General features: G+C 39.8%; 1 protein-coding gene across 1 annotated transcript in view; it reads left to right on the top strand.

Moving 5' to 3' along the window:
* Positions 1-6,420: 6,420 nt before the first annotated feature.
* CFAP43 (cilia and flagella associated protein 43) overlaps positions 6,421-15,909 on the top strand; it is a 111,501-nt gene continuing 102,012 nt past the window's right edge. Inside the window, exons 1-3 of the mRNA XM_029932533.1 lie at positions 6,421-6,559; positions 7,071-7,324; positions 11,616-11,712. Of these exons, the coding sequence (XP_029788393.1) occupies positions 6,495-6,559; positions 7,071-7,324; positions 11,616-11,712 (416 nt within the window). The 5' untranslated portion in view covers positions 6,421-6,494. The remainder of the gene's footprint in view (positions 6,560-7,070; positions 7,325-11,615; positions 11,713-15,909) is intronic.

Raw genomic sequence — 15,909 nt, 5'->3', positions numbered from 1 at the left:
CAGCTCCAGCGTGCAGGATACAGCACTCCACATTCTCACAGAGCCATGGCAACCCTAAAGATCTAAGGTCCTGACTAACCCTCTTCCCACCCTGGGTTTCTCCACTTTTGCCCCAGGTCCTAAAAACCAGGCTACTTACTATCTTTGACCACTGTGAGGTTTGTGGAATGTACCACTACTGACATCAGAGGCAGAAACTAGGAAATGTAGGGGAGATCTGAGTGGCAAAAGTGCTTGGATATGAGAAAAGACAGATAATAAATGTGTCTAGTCCTTCGCTGCTAAGAGTATGAATGCATTAGGCTGCTCTCATAACTAAGGACCCTTTCCCAGTAGAAACAAGTAACTATTTTCTTACTTCTCTTGGGTTCCAAGTTGTCGGTCCAGGGGTTTTCATGAATTAGTGTGGTATTGGTATTAGTAACACATGAGACTGAGAAATGTTTTACAATATTATACAAACCTTATTATGCCTACATTTATGTATATACGTAGGTCTAAACTAAACATGTTGGAGCCTAACCAATTCTTCACTTTGACTAGATGGATACTGACCATTAGAATTATAATTTTTGATACAAAATATTTTAAAAGATTTAACTGTGATAAAAATGATATGAAAATTTTGACTTCATTTTTAAATTCTGATTTGAATTTTTTTAATGTTTATTTATTTTTTGACAGAGAGTGAGAGAGCACACTCTCATGAGTGAGAGAGGGGCAGAGAGCGCGGGGGACAGAGGATCTTAAGTGGGCTCTGTGCTGTTTGCCCCATGCAGGGCCCAGATTCATGAACCATGAGATCATGACCTGAGGCGAAGTCAGACGTTCAAATGACTGAGCCCCCCAGGTGCTCCCTGATTTGAATTTTTAATTTTCATTCTTGTAATTTGTATTTTGACTTTTAAATTTTTGTTTTTTATTTTAAGTTTATTTATTTTGAGAGAGAGAGAAGGAGCACGACCGTGCACATGCGCGCACAAGTGAGGGAGGGGCAGAGGAGGTGGGGAGAGAGACAGAATCCCAAGCAGGCTCTGCACGGATGAGGGGCTTGAACTCACAAACTACAAGATCATGACCTGAGCCAAAATCAAGAGTTGGGTGCTTTACCAATTGAGTCACCTGGGCACCCCAACTTTTAAATTTTAATAAATCATTTAAAATACTTGGCTAAATGGCTTACAGGTGTCTGTTTATATTCTTGCCTTGGAATTCAGGGTGGGCCTGATGTGACAATTTGCCCTCTACCCTTTAAACTGACTAAAGTTCTCAGTCATCTTCTTTAGAGCATTGTTTAACACTGTATATCCCATGTTATTTACCTAATGTTGATTAAAAATCCTTTCCATGTTTCAACCAAATGTAGTTATTTCAGCATCAAGATCAAGGTAAGCAACTTGGGACATGAAATGTAATCATAAAGCTGTGTTCTACATACAATACAAAAATATTTGAAATGTGAAAATAAATCAAAATGTGTTAGATTAGATGCACAAAAAAATAACATTCATACATTTTTACTAATTGGCCCAGAATTTCCATAAAAATGTAACCCGGTCCCATATTCTTTATTCTAAAACTTCTGGGAATTATGAAGGATTCTTTATTTCTCTTCTTCCAGAAAAATGCTCAATTCAAGTTAAATGCCCAATTTGATTTAAAATTTCAAGTCTGCACATGTCAGGAAAGAAGGGTTCTTTCACATAATTAAATCTTTTTTTTAATGTTTATTTTCATTTTTGAGAGAGAGAGACAGACAGAACGTGAGTGGGGGAGGGGCAGAGAGAGAGAGAGAGAGAGAGAGAGAGAGAGAGGGAAACAGAATTTGAAGCAGGCTCCAGGCTCTGAGCTAGCGGACATCACAGAGCCCCAGGTGGGGCTCGAACTCACAAACGTGAGAGCATGACCTGAGCCAAAGTCAATTGCTTAACCACATGAGTCACCCAGGTGCTCCCTTTCACATAATTAAAACTACCTGGGTTCAATTCCATTTGAGGTTGTGATATTCTTTGCAAAATTCTTAACTTTTCTGAGACTGAATTTCCATGTCTATGCAATAGGCACAAAATAATACATGTTTCATAAATGTGTAGCAAACGCAGAGTGGCAGCATAGAAAAAGTTCACTGTTCTTAGAGCTGAGTGGAGAGGAAATCTGGGCAGATTATGTATGCAAACTTGAGTTACATGCTTCAGTTCTCTGAGCCCCAGTTTCCCCTGTACCATGGTTGTTGGGAGGATCTGGATTTTTATGAAGTTCTCTACAAATAACAGAAGCTCAAGATATTGTGGTTTATTATCATCACTATTATAAAATGGGCCAATTACCAAAAGATAAGAAGCTACTTCCTACTGCAAATTGTTATTCCTTTACCTTAAAAACACTCATTATTTACATTTCTTTTTACCCAGAGAAACAATGTTCATTTCTTGCTTTTTTGACTTTTCATAAAAACATTGCTACTATTCACAAAAAGCAAATAATTAGCTAATATGCTAGAGGTCATTTATTCATCTATGTAATGAAATGCTTTCCAGTATGCTGTATAATATTTTCCCATATTTAAATAATCCTAGAAAACCTAGTTAGTGGGTGAAAACTTTAGAAAAATTCATCTTTCAGATAGTTTGGCTAGGACCCAAGAGCAGCCAGGAATGAAACAATCTCTTAGTGGAAAACAAGCATTTTGTTGTTGTTGTTGTTGTTGTTGTTGTTGTTGTTGTTCGGTGGCTGGTGGTGGACAAGTTTTGGTTTTAGGGCTCAATGAACTTGAATTGACCACTGCTCTTCTGGGGCATTGAGCTGAGTTCTACAAAGTTCTACAAAGGTATAAAGGTATAAAGCCTGATGCTGAGGATTAGGCTTATTCTGTCCAGGACTAGTTATTAGGGTGGGGATTTGCAAGGAGAAAGGGAGTTGAGAGGGGTAGGTTGTGCTTAGTGGGGGTTGGATGCTTCCCCCAAATGATGGAACATACTGGTTATCACCTTTCTCAGGGCTGCTCCTTGGGGTCACTGCTTAGAGAAAGAACCTGTTTCTAGAGAAAGATTTTGTTTCCACTATCTGTAAATATTTCAGAGTGAGCACTGGAACAGATTTTCCTGATTTGCCCCTACCAGTCCATTTCCTGGGAAGATTTAGATTTCCCCCTCCAGACTAAGAAAGGCCACTCATCTTCCTGTAACAACATGGTGCAGAGATTAGGGCATCTCTTCCTGAATATCAACAACAGGCATTCCAAAAACCTAGCTGGAGACATTTTCTAAAATCTAAACTCCAATCAGGGTTTTGTGCAGTAAGATAGCTGTAAGATTGGTTTTTCCAATTTAATGCCATTCCGTTTTTCTTTTGCTCTAACACTGGGCAAGATGAGGGTTTCCAAGGTCATGGCTGATGCCAGCCTGGTCAGTATCTGCCTTCCAAAGTACACCCTTCCTGCCTGCCTTATACCCTTTACCTCCCATACATTTACCCTGGGAGCAGTGGCAGGATTTGCCTCATCACATTCTTCTCTGGTGTTGGCTTTAAAATGCTTAGGTTGTGGTTAAAGGTACCTGGGTGGCTCAGTTGGTTAAGCATCTGACTCTTGATTTTGGCTCAGGTCATGTCATCGTTAGTGACTTTAAGCCCCATATTGGGCTCCTCAGTGACAATGTGCAGAGCCTGCTTGGGATTCTCTCTCTCCCTCTCTCTCTGCCCCTCTCCCACTCCCTCTCTCTGTCTCTCAAAATAAATGAACTTAAAAAATAAATAAAATGCTTGGGTTGTGGTTAAAGCTACCTTTGGAGGGAGGGCTTTGTCAAAACACAAATAAGCCAACTAGTAAGGGCGTGGCAGCAGAAACTGTCCAGGGTTTAGGAATTACCAGAGGGGAAAGCTTTACTTTCTTCATGCCACTTCCCCCTGTGACTGAGAAATGTGGGATTTTGTCACCCAGTTTTGTGCAGTTCTTTAACACTAAGCACTGCATGTGTTTTCCTTCCATTTCAGCAAAAAAAAAAAAAAAAAAAAAAAAAAAAATTCTTTAGAGCAGAAACACAGGTCTTCGATCCTTCTTCACCTGTGGGGAGCAGCAGTGAGGAGCCAGTAAGGGGAGTGTGATAGAGCAAAGCTCTTGTGCCCTTACAGCCCTTGCGGCTGATCCAGTTCCTCAGAGGTTAATTCACTTGAGTTAAGATGTTATTGCACCAATGTCCTTCAAGCTTCTTGAGTTGAAATGTTATTGTACAAATGTCTTTCACGCTTTGGCACTCTTATAATAACAATAAGAAGAGGGTGTAAAGTTCCCAGGAATATGACACAACAATAATCGTAAAAACAGAAGTTTTGTCTAGAAAAAAACCTTCTCTTAGCTGTGGCTGTTTGTATAAAACTACTTGCATGTGAGAAATAAAGTGGGCAATATGGGCATCACTCATGTTGTTCCTCCCGTCCCCATCCTTTAGCTCTCTCTTCTCTTCCTCATTCCCTTATCCTCACGTCCTTGCTTCTGTGCACCTGCGCGTGCACTGCATCACCCCATCTCAATGAAGGATAGCACTCTCTCTATGAGAATCAGAAATCCAAGATCATTCTGGATTCTTCTTTCTCTTTTACCCCTCTTTATCAGTCCAACACCAAATCCTATAGATTTTTACCTTCTAAAGTAATTTTCAATACATTGACTGATGAGTATTTTTTAACTAGGGGTGATTTTACCCCCAACAGACATTTGACAATGTCCATAAGCATCTTTTTAAGTTTATTATTTATTTTGAGAGAGAGCAAGAGTGTACAAAGAGGAGGAGGGGCAGAGAGAGAGAGAGAGAGAGAGAGAGAGAGAGAGAGAATCCCAAGCAGGCTCCACACTGTCAGGGCAGAGCCTGATGTGGGGCTTGGACTCACAAACTGTGAGATGGTGACCTGAGCCGAAATCAAGAGTCAGACACTTAACCAACTGAGCCACCCAGATGCCCCTAGCCATTTTTGATTGTCCCAACTGTGTACATGCTACTGTACATCGCAGGGGTGCTGCTAAACATCCTGCATGCAACTCCCCACCAACCTTCAGGGCCAATAGTGGTGAGTCCAGAAATCCTGCTTTGCTTCCCCCGTTAGGACCATTAGGCTCCTAATATGTCTTCTATTTCTATTTTCCCGGTTCTCCTAGTCAAGTGATAATCTTCTTGCAGCCAGAATGTTTTATAAATATAAATCTGATCATGTCATTCTCCTGCTTAAAGTTTTTAATGTGTTTGCCTTGGCTTTTAGGAGAAAAAGAATTCTCAACTTGGCCTTTACCTGACTCATCTTTCCTTCTCCAGCCTCATCTTCAGTATTTTCTTCTCATCTCCCTCTGCTCTAATCCCATTACCCTTCCAATCCAATTAGTTCATCCAATCTGTTGTCCTCCTCTGCATCCTACTCCCACCCCCCAAACTCCCCCCAGCCCCCAGGCCCCAGCAATAGCTCCTCATCCTTCAGCTCTCCGTGAAAATGGCATATGTGCACAGAAATTCTATCTGACTGCCCATTCAACTAGGTGAAGACCTCAACATGAGTGATCACAGTATCATGCTCCTTTTCTTCTTAATTCAGTCTATAATTCTGTATTTGTGTAATGATGTGGATGTCTGTCCTCTTCCTGGACTCCACCAGTCTCTAAGTTCCAATAAGGAAGAAATTCTATTTCTTTTGCTCATTATTTTGTTTCAAGTGACTAGAAGCATGCACGGCAGATACTCAGTAAAAATTTGTGTAGGAAATGAAGAAAAGAAGGTTGCAAGACAGGGAAGAAAGACCTAAGGAAGAGAAGGGGAGGGCAGGGAGGAGGAGAGGAATGGAAAGGAAGAAAGGGGGAAAAAGGATATGAGAAGGAAAGGGAAGAAACAAGGACAAGATGTTGGCCTTTCGATCAAGTTACTTCCTGGAGCTGTGTGCCTCCTTGAGTAAGGTACGGAGGGTTCATTTGAGGGTGTAATATAGTAATTAAAGCCTTGGAGCTCTAAATTTAGACGATACCTATACCTGATTTTAAGTCCCGCTTAACTTTGCAGTCTTAGGCAAGTTACTTCCCGCATCCTTACTTCATTCTGCTTATCTATAAAATGGGGCTGATGGGCGATTTGAAGAGTAAATGAAATAATGCCTGCCTGGAGCTTGGAACGACGCCTGGCATGGTCAGCATACAATATTAATTCTGCTATTGCTATTTATTAATATTGTAATTATTTGCCCGAGGCAAGGGCCACTCAACACTCACTCCTACGCGCCTCCCCACAGTCAGCTCGCTGCTCTCCCATTGGCTGAGACGCGGCAGCACTTCCACCAATCCACTAGGTCCGAGAGGAGGCAGGCAGACAAGGCATAGCCAATGGGAGCAGGGGTTACAGTCTCTTGGATACCGCGGCAACAACGGACGTTTTGCCGGCTACGCAGCAGAGTACCTCAGAGTAAAGGTTGCAGACCCCAGAGGGGCGTTTCCAGCCGGGGCCAGGCTGAAGGAAACCTGGCCAATGGCTCAGGGCCGGGAGCGCGAGGAGAACCCCTACGGCCCAGTCGGCCCGTCCCTGTCCGTGAGGTGCGGCGTCCTCCACCCAGAGACTGCCGGGTCTCTCGGACACTTCCTTCTGACCCAGTCCCCTCCCTCCCCTCTTGTTTCTCCCATTCTTTAGACTTGCTCTCAATTCCGTTTATTTTCTGCATTCTATCTGTGTTTTTCCATCTAAAGTACAGCTGTACACACTTCATCTTGGTAAAGAAACAGTTTTCTATTTGACTCACAACCACAAAGTAGGCTATCCTATTCAAAGTTGTGGGTTTTTTTTTAAAAGCTTCATTTTTGATGTTTCTTATTTTGGGAGAGTGAGCGCGGGGATGGGGGGAAGGCAGAGAGAGAATCCCAAGTAGCCTCCACACTGGTCTCACAGTTAGGATATGCCTTCCTTTATGTTAGAGATTGTTTGGGGGCAGAAAGGGAGTAAAAATAGAATAGATGTGTTTCAAATATTTTGATGCCCTTCTGTTTGGTTTGTTTTTTAAAAAGTGTTTGAAATGTATTGTAATGATGGTGACATATTTTTTCCCCAAAGATGGGTCCAAGGATTCCCTAAGCAGAACGTTCAATTTGTCAACGACAAAACCATCTGCTACCCTTGTGGGAATTTTGTAATATTTATTAATATTGAAACCAAGAAAAAGACTGTACTTCAGTGTATGAATGGAATTGTGGGTGTTGTGGCAACTAACATTCCTTATGAAGTTGTGGCTTTTTCCGACCGGAGGCTAAAACCTCTCATCTACATATACAACTTTCCTGCATTGACCAGAAGGACCAAATTAAAAGGTAACCTGCCAGACTCTTAATCTGCCTTAACTGAAGGATTTCTTTATGTGACCAAATCTAGATCTTACAGATGAAGTGTCTTTTTGGTATGTTTGTTTGTTTTGTTTTTGTTTTTATAATCACATTTTAAAGGTAAAAGTCTGACTGATCACAAATAATTTAATGCAATGGACTGCAGCCTTGCCGCTCAAAGTCTGTGGTCTGTTTACCTTCAACTTTGGCATCACCTAGGCTGCGTATAAATACAGAAACTGCTCCCATCTGAGACCTACTGTATCAGAATCTGCATTTTAGTAAGATTCTCCAGGTGATTCATATGTACATTAAACTTGGGAAGCACTGGGCTAGAAGACTACTACAGCACTAAATGCAATTTGAAACCTTTTTCCAGAACACGTTTTTTTCTTTTATGATGATTTATTGAAAATCCAAGTAAGTTGATGTCATATAAGTTCTAAAGTCTCTGAGCCTCAATTTCCTTAGGTGCGGGGATAATAATGGTAGGGCTGTGATAATAAATGAAATTACATGTCCGTATATTAATGATATATATCAACATGGTGTATATAAATGAATATCACACATACACATATCATATGTCAATCACTATTATCCACTATTTATTATTATTGCCTTATTCATAGATAATCTGACCCACAATGGGCTGCTGCACATTTACTGGAGTTTACATCTAATGATTTCCATGTTTAACGTATCATGGAGAGCCCAGGAGAGCTTGGGACTGTCTTAGTTCTTTAGACTTATTGGTCAAATAAGTCTTTGGGTTAAACCAAGAAATTTCATTATAATTTATAGCATTTTACTTGTGGGGAAATTTATGTCCTTAACAGATTAAAACACATTTTAAAGAATCACCCATTCATACATTGGTAACCCATACTGTCTATATGGACTGTAACTACTCTTCATCTTTAAATTTTCCCCAGCTTTGTTATTTTGGCTGTAGCCCTGTCAAAGCAATTAAAAGTTAATTAAAACCAGTAGCCAACATTTATATTAAATAATGAAACTAAAGGCATTCACAATAAAATTATGAGTAAGTCATCAAGACATCATAGCTGTCATTACCAGAGTTATTTAATATCAACCTGGAATTTTAGCCAATGCAACAAAATAGTATAGCTATAGAATACAAAAATTATAGCTAACAAACAATACAAGAACAAAAATTATAGCTATAGAAAAAAAGGTAAAGCAATGGTCTACTAGGACTAATAAAAGAATGCTCAGTAAGATGCTGGTTTCAAAATATTCACATAGTTAGATGATTTAAATACTTAGAAATGATTCAAGAGTAAATGTGAGTAACCTCAAAGAAAACTACAAAAATATCATTGATTTAAATTATTTAAGTATGTAGAGACATATTCCTGAATGGAAAGCCTAATTATTACATAGTTCATAGGAAATAATTCCTAAGTTTATCATGTTTTAGAGAGCAAGGAATACTTAGATTATTCCAAAGTTTTCCAGAAGAACAAAAAAATAGAGAATGGGAATAATTGGAAAGAGTGATGGCAAGATAGAGGGTCCTTTTAACATTATGCAATAGTGATTGAGAGTGTGATATTGGTGTGGGGGTTACCACATCAGTGGAAAAGCTGAAGACTGGGAACAAGCTTAGAATATATAAAAGCTAAATATATGATGAACAATACTCTGCCCTCCTTCCCCCAAAATAGATAATATAGATTGTTCAGCAGTGGTGCCAGGAAAACTATTTGAGAGGTGCTTGGCTGGCTCAGTCAGTCGAGCATCCAACTCTTAATCTCAGGGTCATGAGTTCAAGCCACACATGGGGTGTAGAGATTACTTAAATAAATAAATAAATCTTTAAAAAAATACCCAGAAGACAATTTGAGCAAAAGTATCAAGTTGGATACTCATGACTGAATGTCAAAACATATATCAGATAAAAATAAGAGTTCAATATAAACAGCAAACCCATTTGAAAAGTAGGAGAAAACACCGTAGAATATTGAAATGATTTCAGGATGGGAAAGAGCTTTTCACACAAAGGAAAAAGTAAAAATTGAAAAATGGACCTGTTATTGCATCAAAATTTAAAACATCCAAAATACCATGAAAAGTTAAAAGGCAAATAATAAACTGAGGAAGATATTTGGAACTAATATGATCAAGTATTTTTAGAGCATTTATGAAACAATAAGAAAAAAAGCCCCACACATCCCGTTAGAACAATGGAAAAAAAAATTGCCCTAACTGCAAGACTAGAGATGACCAAAATCATCAAAAATGTTCCATCTCAATATTTTATTTTATTTTATTTTTCAATATTTAAAAATTGATACTTGAGATGAGGCTTTTCTACTTATTAAGGTCACAGTTTTTTTTAAGATGCTAACTGCCTGGCAAAGCACAGTGAAATTGGTAGCACACTCTCTTACTGAAGGTTGGGATAATTGATACAATCTTCCTGGGAAGTAAATATTGCCTTATTTGACCCGGTTAAACTCAGTTGAGGAACTAGAATTTAATTTTAAGGAAATCAGGAATAGTCAAAGATGTGTATGCACGGGAGTTAAAGGCACTATCATAATAGCAAAAATTGGAAACCACCTCCATCTCCAGTAATATGAATATTGTTTAATATGTTAAAACATCCCATAAGGGGGTATTATATAAGCATTAAAAATAGGTTTTTGAAGAATTATTAATGATAAAATGCTTAATATTTGTAAACAATAGGAGTAACACTCTTTGATCCAAGTTTTTTAAATGAATTATTTTACATAATATTTAAACCATGATTATTATAGCTATAAAAAGCAATGTTATATATTTTTTTCAAAGTTATGTTTAAGGAAAAAATTGTATATTGACAAGTAAGCACAGAAGAAAATACCAGGAATTTACCAAGTTTGGTAGTGAGATTACAGAGGATATATTCTCTTGTTAAGCTTTTTATTGGGGGGGAAGGGCACCTGGTGGCTCAATTGGTTAAGTGTCAGTCTCTTGATTTCGGCTCATGTCATGATCCCAGGACCACATTGGGCTTCTCGCTGAGTTTGGAGCCTACTTGGGATTCTCCCTTTCCTGCTCTCTCTCTGCCCCTCCCCCAATTGTGCATGTGAGCTCTCTCTCTCTCTTTCAAAAATGAACATTTAAAGCTTTTTTTATATTCAAACACCATGTATTTTAAAAATTTAAAATAAATAAAATAAAAATGAATACTCTTCAGTTATAAGAAGAAATGTCTATAGCAAGCGTAGAAAATTATTCTATTGAGGCCTCTATCCCACAAGAAACTTTTTATTTTTGCATTGAATGCTCACTAAATACAAGTTTTCTTTCTTGATGAGACTTTGCTAAATAAACTCAACAAATGAAAAAGTTTAGCGATTTATTCTGGTCAGTTAAAGTAAAAAGGGTAGAAAAAGCAGGAAACAACCATGAAAAGTACAGAGAACTAGCAACAGAGACACGCATGCAAAACAGACACGGGAGAAGGCAGAACGTACCTGTGGAACCACGTTGAAGGACAGCAGATAGAGTGGGAGAAACCAGATCTGTATATACAGGAGGGCAGAAGCAGCCACTTCCTTGTCTTAGCATCCTCATCATACACATTTTAAACACATTGTTACTAAGGTTTTTAAAGGCATGTTTCATGTCTTCAACTACAGGGACAAAAGAGAACTTTTTATAATCATTCTAAGAACTGGAAGATATTAAGCAAGGGGCCTGGTGTGGCCCAAGGTATAGCGATATGGAAGTAAGCTAGAATGCTTACAACTCCCCGAAGTATTTAAAGTTGTTTCAATAACTTTTCTAATTCCAATGTTTCATATATTTATGAAGCATGTTATAGTTCTTGGGTCATTTCAAATTACACTAGGACATACATAGTACATTCGGTTCTGATCAAAGTCTAGGGACAGTGACCTAATGGTCTTAATTTACTATGCTATATATTTTTTCTTTTTTTAAAAGAAATAATCTCTACACCCAACGTGGGGCTCAAAGTCACAACCCCAACATCGAGAGTTGCATGCTTTCCCAACTGAGTTAGCCAGGTGCCCCAACTCTAACATCTGTAAAAAAGAAGAAGAAGAAGAAGAAGAAGAAATTTTAACTTTGCTCTTACCTTTCTGTTTATAGTCCTAGAAATTAGCTAGAAGATCTGTTATTACCAGAGCTGAATGCTTTTGAATTGTGTGAAAAATCATTAGATAAGGGAAATAAACTCTAAGACTGTAATTAATCTGAACACAATGATTAAATCCCTGTAATGGATTTTATGTTTTAGGCAACATTCTTCTGGACTACACTTTACTTTCGTTCAGTTACTGTGGCACCTACTTGGCTAGTTACTCCTCTCTCCCAGAATTTGAACTGGCCCTTTGGTAAGTCACAGTGTGCCACAGCATTCCTTTTACTGGATTACATTTTAATCTTGTCTTTCTGGATTTTATTAAAGGACATATGCATGCAAAATCTGAAGCAAGGAAAAGATGGAATGAATAAAAGTTTTGACCATAAGATTTAAAATAGTTGCTACTTTTAGGCATAAATTTGGCAGGGCAAAGCCATACGAGAGTGAAATTATCATCATTCTCTTTTTGTTAATGTGTTGTAATATTTCCTTTGTTGGCCAAAGGATGATAATTGCATAAAGTTTTATCTTTTCCTTCAAATAAACGGTAGCAACTCTTTTTCTGAGTTGTTTGTATATTTTCCACTAATGAATTTAAGATGTTGTCTATATTAGAGCTCAATTTGAGGTAGTTGTTTTTAGAACCTTTAGAACAGTTACATGGGCAGCACATTTGCCAGCTGTATGGGAAATACCTGTGGATAAGACACATCTGTGGTCTTTGCTGGGTCATTTCATGTGGCCAGTTTCAAAGCTGTATTCACTGTTCCATCCACTTACATTCCTGCAAGGAGGAGTTTAACTTTTTAAAAAATATTTTATTTTTAAGTAATCTCTACGACCAATATGAGGCTTGAGCCCACACCCTGGTGATCAAGTCACATGCTCCCCAGCAGGAGCCAGCCAGGCACCCAGCGGGGAGTTTTTCTTTTCAGGGGAAGTACAGACTATTCAGGAAATGATTGAAAATACTCTTTACACACTGGCATTTCTTACACAAAAATATAATAATCTAGGTTCAGAGAACCACATTTAGTTTATGCAGTTTCTTTTTCTTTTAGAAAAACAGCTTTTTTGAGCCATATTTGGCATATTAAAAATTCATATGTAAAGTATCATTTCATAAGTTTTTACTTCTGTACACACCTATGAAACCATCAACATAATCATGATAATAAGTATATCCCTTCCAAAAGTTTCCTTGTGCTTGTTCAGATCTTTCCTTATTGGCCCTTCCATACATACACTTACACCATCCCTGACCCAACCCTTGGGCCCTGTCCCTAGGCAGCCACTGATGTGTTTTCTATCACTCTGGATTTGTTTGCATTTTCTAGAATTTTACATACAGGGAGTCATCAATTACGGACTCTTTTGGTGGGGCGGGGGGGGGGAGTCTGGCTTTCATGCAGCATAATTATTTTGAAATTTTCTTAGGCTGCTGTATCAATACTTCATTCCTTTCTATTCCGTGGAATGAATATACCACAGTTTGTTTATCCACTCACCTATTAATGGATATATTGGTTTGCTGGGGCTGCCATTAACAAAGTATTTCTGAGTAGCTGAAGCAGCAGAAATTCATTGTCTCTGTTGTGGAAGCTAGAGGTCTAACATCAAGGTGTAAGCAGGGTTGGTCTCTTCTGAGAGCTATGAGGGAGAATCTGTTCTAGGCTTTTTTCTTTGGCTTGTTAATAAGTGTCTTCATGTTCATGTGGTATTCTCATGTATGTAGATCAGTCTCCAAATTTACCCTTTCCTTTTTATAAAGATACCAGTCATATTGGAATAAGGCCACACTAAATGACTTCATTTAACTTAGTAAAGACCCTATTTCCAGATACAGTCACATTCTGAGGTACTGATAATCGGGACATCAACAAATGAATTTGGGCGGACACAATTTGACCTATAGCAATACTTAAAGGATAAGTAGGAATCAACCTTGTGAAGAAGATAAGGAAGAGGATTCTAAACAGAGGAAAGGCATGTGCAAAGGCCATGAGATGAGAGAAAACATGGCAAGTTCAAAGATTTAAGTAAGAGCTTATAATGATGGGAACCAGAAATTAGTCATGAGAGGTAAGCCTAGGCATGAGCAGCCTTATAAATAAGTGACCATCTAATTTATCATGCAAGTTAGGAAGGACACTTTTGAGAGTGAGGGGGAGTGTTGTTAATAATTTAACCAGGAGAATACTCACCCTATGCCTAAACCAGGCTAATAGGCACATCCTTTATCCTAAAGGTGATGGGAGGCTGTTCAAGAGTTATAAGCAGGGATGTGACATGAGCAGATCTGTGTGTAAGAAGCCTCCTTCTAGCCATGTCATGGAGGGTATACTAGAGGGAAATAGGTGTGAACGTGAATGAGTAGGCTTTGGTGGTCCTGGTGAGAGGTGACTGTGTCATGGAATAGGGTGATGGGAGTAGGGACAGAGGAAGTGGAGAGATTTAGGTGTTTAGGAGGCAGTACCATGGCACTTGGTGACTGAATGTTGGGCGTGGTGCTTAGAGAGAGGAACAGTTGAGGGTTTTACTGAGAGTTGTGACTTTAACAACTTGTGGTTATTACAGTACATCTCAGAAAGATGTCCAGGACATAGATAGAGGGAAGTTGGAAGAGGCAATGGGGGAAGACCAGCTGGGACAAGCTGAGGTGAGGGTGCCCGAGATAAATAAATGGAGATACCTAGTTGGGGCAACTGATATCAGTTAGGATTTAGGCTCAGTTTCTATCACAAAATCCCAAATCATCCTAAAGTGGTTTAAACAAGACACATTTCTTTCACATTCAGTAGTCTGGGTTTGAGCAGCCCATGGTTAGAATGGTGGCTCCCTAGTCCTGGGCAAATCTGCCTCAAACTTGTTGCTCTCCCTCTCTTGGAGTGTTGCCCTCATCTCTAAAGTGGAGCACTGCCCATGTATTTTGAGGAGCCAGTGGGAAGGGAAAGAGACAAAGGGGAGGGTACAAATCTTTCTTGTAATGCATAGCTTAGAAGTTGCACACTTCACTGCCACTTAGATCCCACTCCCCAGCTTAGTCACAGGCCTTGTGGAGCTACAAGGGATGCTGGGAAATTTGGTTCTCACTGTGGGTAACCATGTGGCTGGCTAAAAACTAGGAGTTTGTTACAGAGAGAAATGGAGAAGAGATGTTGAGGGACATGATGCCCCTGCCACAGATATACAGGGCTGGAACTCAAGAGAGGTGAAGTTTGGGAGTTGTTAAAGTGGTATTCAAAATGCTGGAAGTGGATAAGAATGCTTAAAAAAGGACCTAGGGCTGAAGCTAGAGGAGCACCAATAAAAAAGGGTATGAAAGAGGAAGAGAAACTTCACAGGAAACTCAGAAGGAGTAGTTATGAAGGGAGGAGGGACACTGAGCCTGGGGAGTTCCAGGATATGCCTCTCCAGGGCTCCTCAGAAAGTAGAGCCTGAGGTAACAGCTCCTGAGCCGCTTCTTTTGTATGGAGTGCAATCCCAGGAAGGAGGCAGGTGGAGGTGGAAAGTGGAGGGGGCGTGGAAGGAGGAGAGCCAGCATCAGGGCACAGTACTTTGCCGGCCAAGTGCATTACTTTGCACTTGGTCCCAAGTGCAGTCAATTGCTCAGTCTCACAGATGGTCTTCTGAGAGGCAGAATGAACTACTGTGAACATGGGAAGTCTGTGGCCAGTGACAGATAGTAGGCTAAGATGGCAAGAGGAAGGAATGAGAGTTCCACTTGACTTTTGTTATCCCACTGATCAAGGTTCCCTGCGCAGAGTGTCAACAGCCACACTTTCCAGTTTATTTAGACCTCCTGGGTGTCATTTCCAGGGGCCCATGGAAGCCTCTGGGTATGTGGAGCAGGCATGAGGTGAGGCACAGGTGGGGTGTGTCTACATTAAGTTCATCAAAGCCTACACAGTTGGACAGCTGCTGAGTCAGCTAGACAGAACAGCTGGACAAGGCCCCAGAACAGTGGGAACGTGAGAGGCATAAGATATCCCCTGAGAGGTGTGTGACAGAGATTCCAAGAGTCATTCCAGAAGATAGTTGTGAGCAGTGTCAAATCCTGAAGAGGTCAAGTTAGAGGAGGACTGAGAACTGCCTGTTGGATTTAGGCTGAAGGTGGATATTGGTAGGTCTTGAAGAGAACTGTGTCAGTGGACTTGTGGTGGTGACAGGGAGCAGATATACAGGCATGAGAGAGCAAGAGTGAGAAAGAGGAGGCAGACAGTTTAGAACAACTCAAGGAGTTTGGCTCACAGGGGAGGGCAGAAAGACATGGAAGTTTGAGACTGAGGGAAGGCTTTTTAAAAGATGGTGCAGATGAGCGCTTTATTTAAGTGTTGACAGGAAAGGGTCAGGAGAGAGGGAGAGTCTGAAGATGTAGAAGAGAAGAAATAATGGAAAAACTAATGTTCTTAAGAAGGCAAGGACTTCACACACAGATGATGAAATT

Source organism: Suricata suricatta, chromosome 2 (genome assembly GCF_006229205.1).
Source record: "Suricata suricatta isolate VVHF042 chromosome 2, meerkat_22Aug2017_6uvM2_HiC, whole genome shotgun sequence".
Classification (NCBI taxonomy): Eukaryota; Metazoa; Chordata; class Mammalia; order Carnivora; family Herpestidae; genus Suricata; species Suricata suricatta.
Note: the sequence above shows the minus strand (reverse complement) of the source record. Positions and strands in the feature narration are given on the sequence as shown.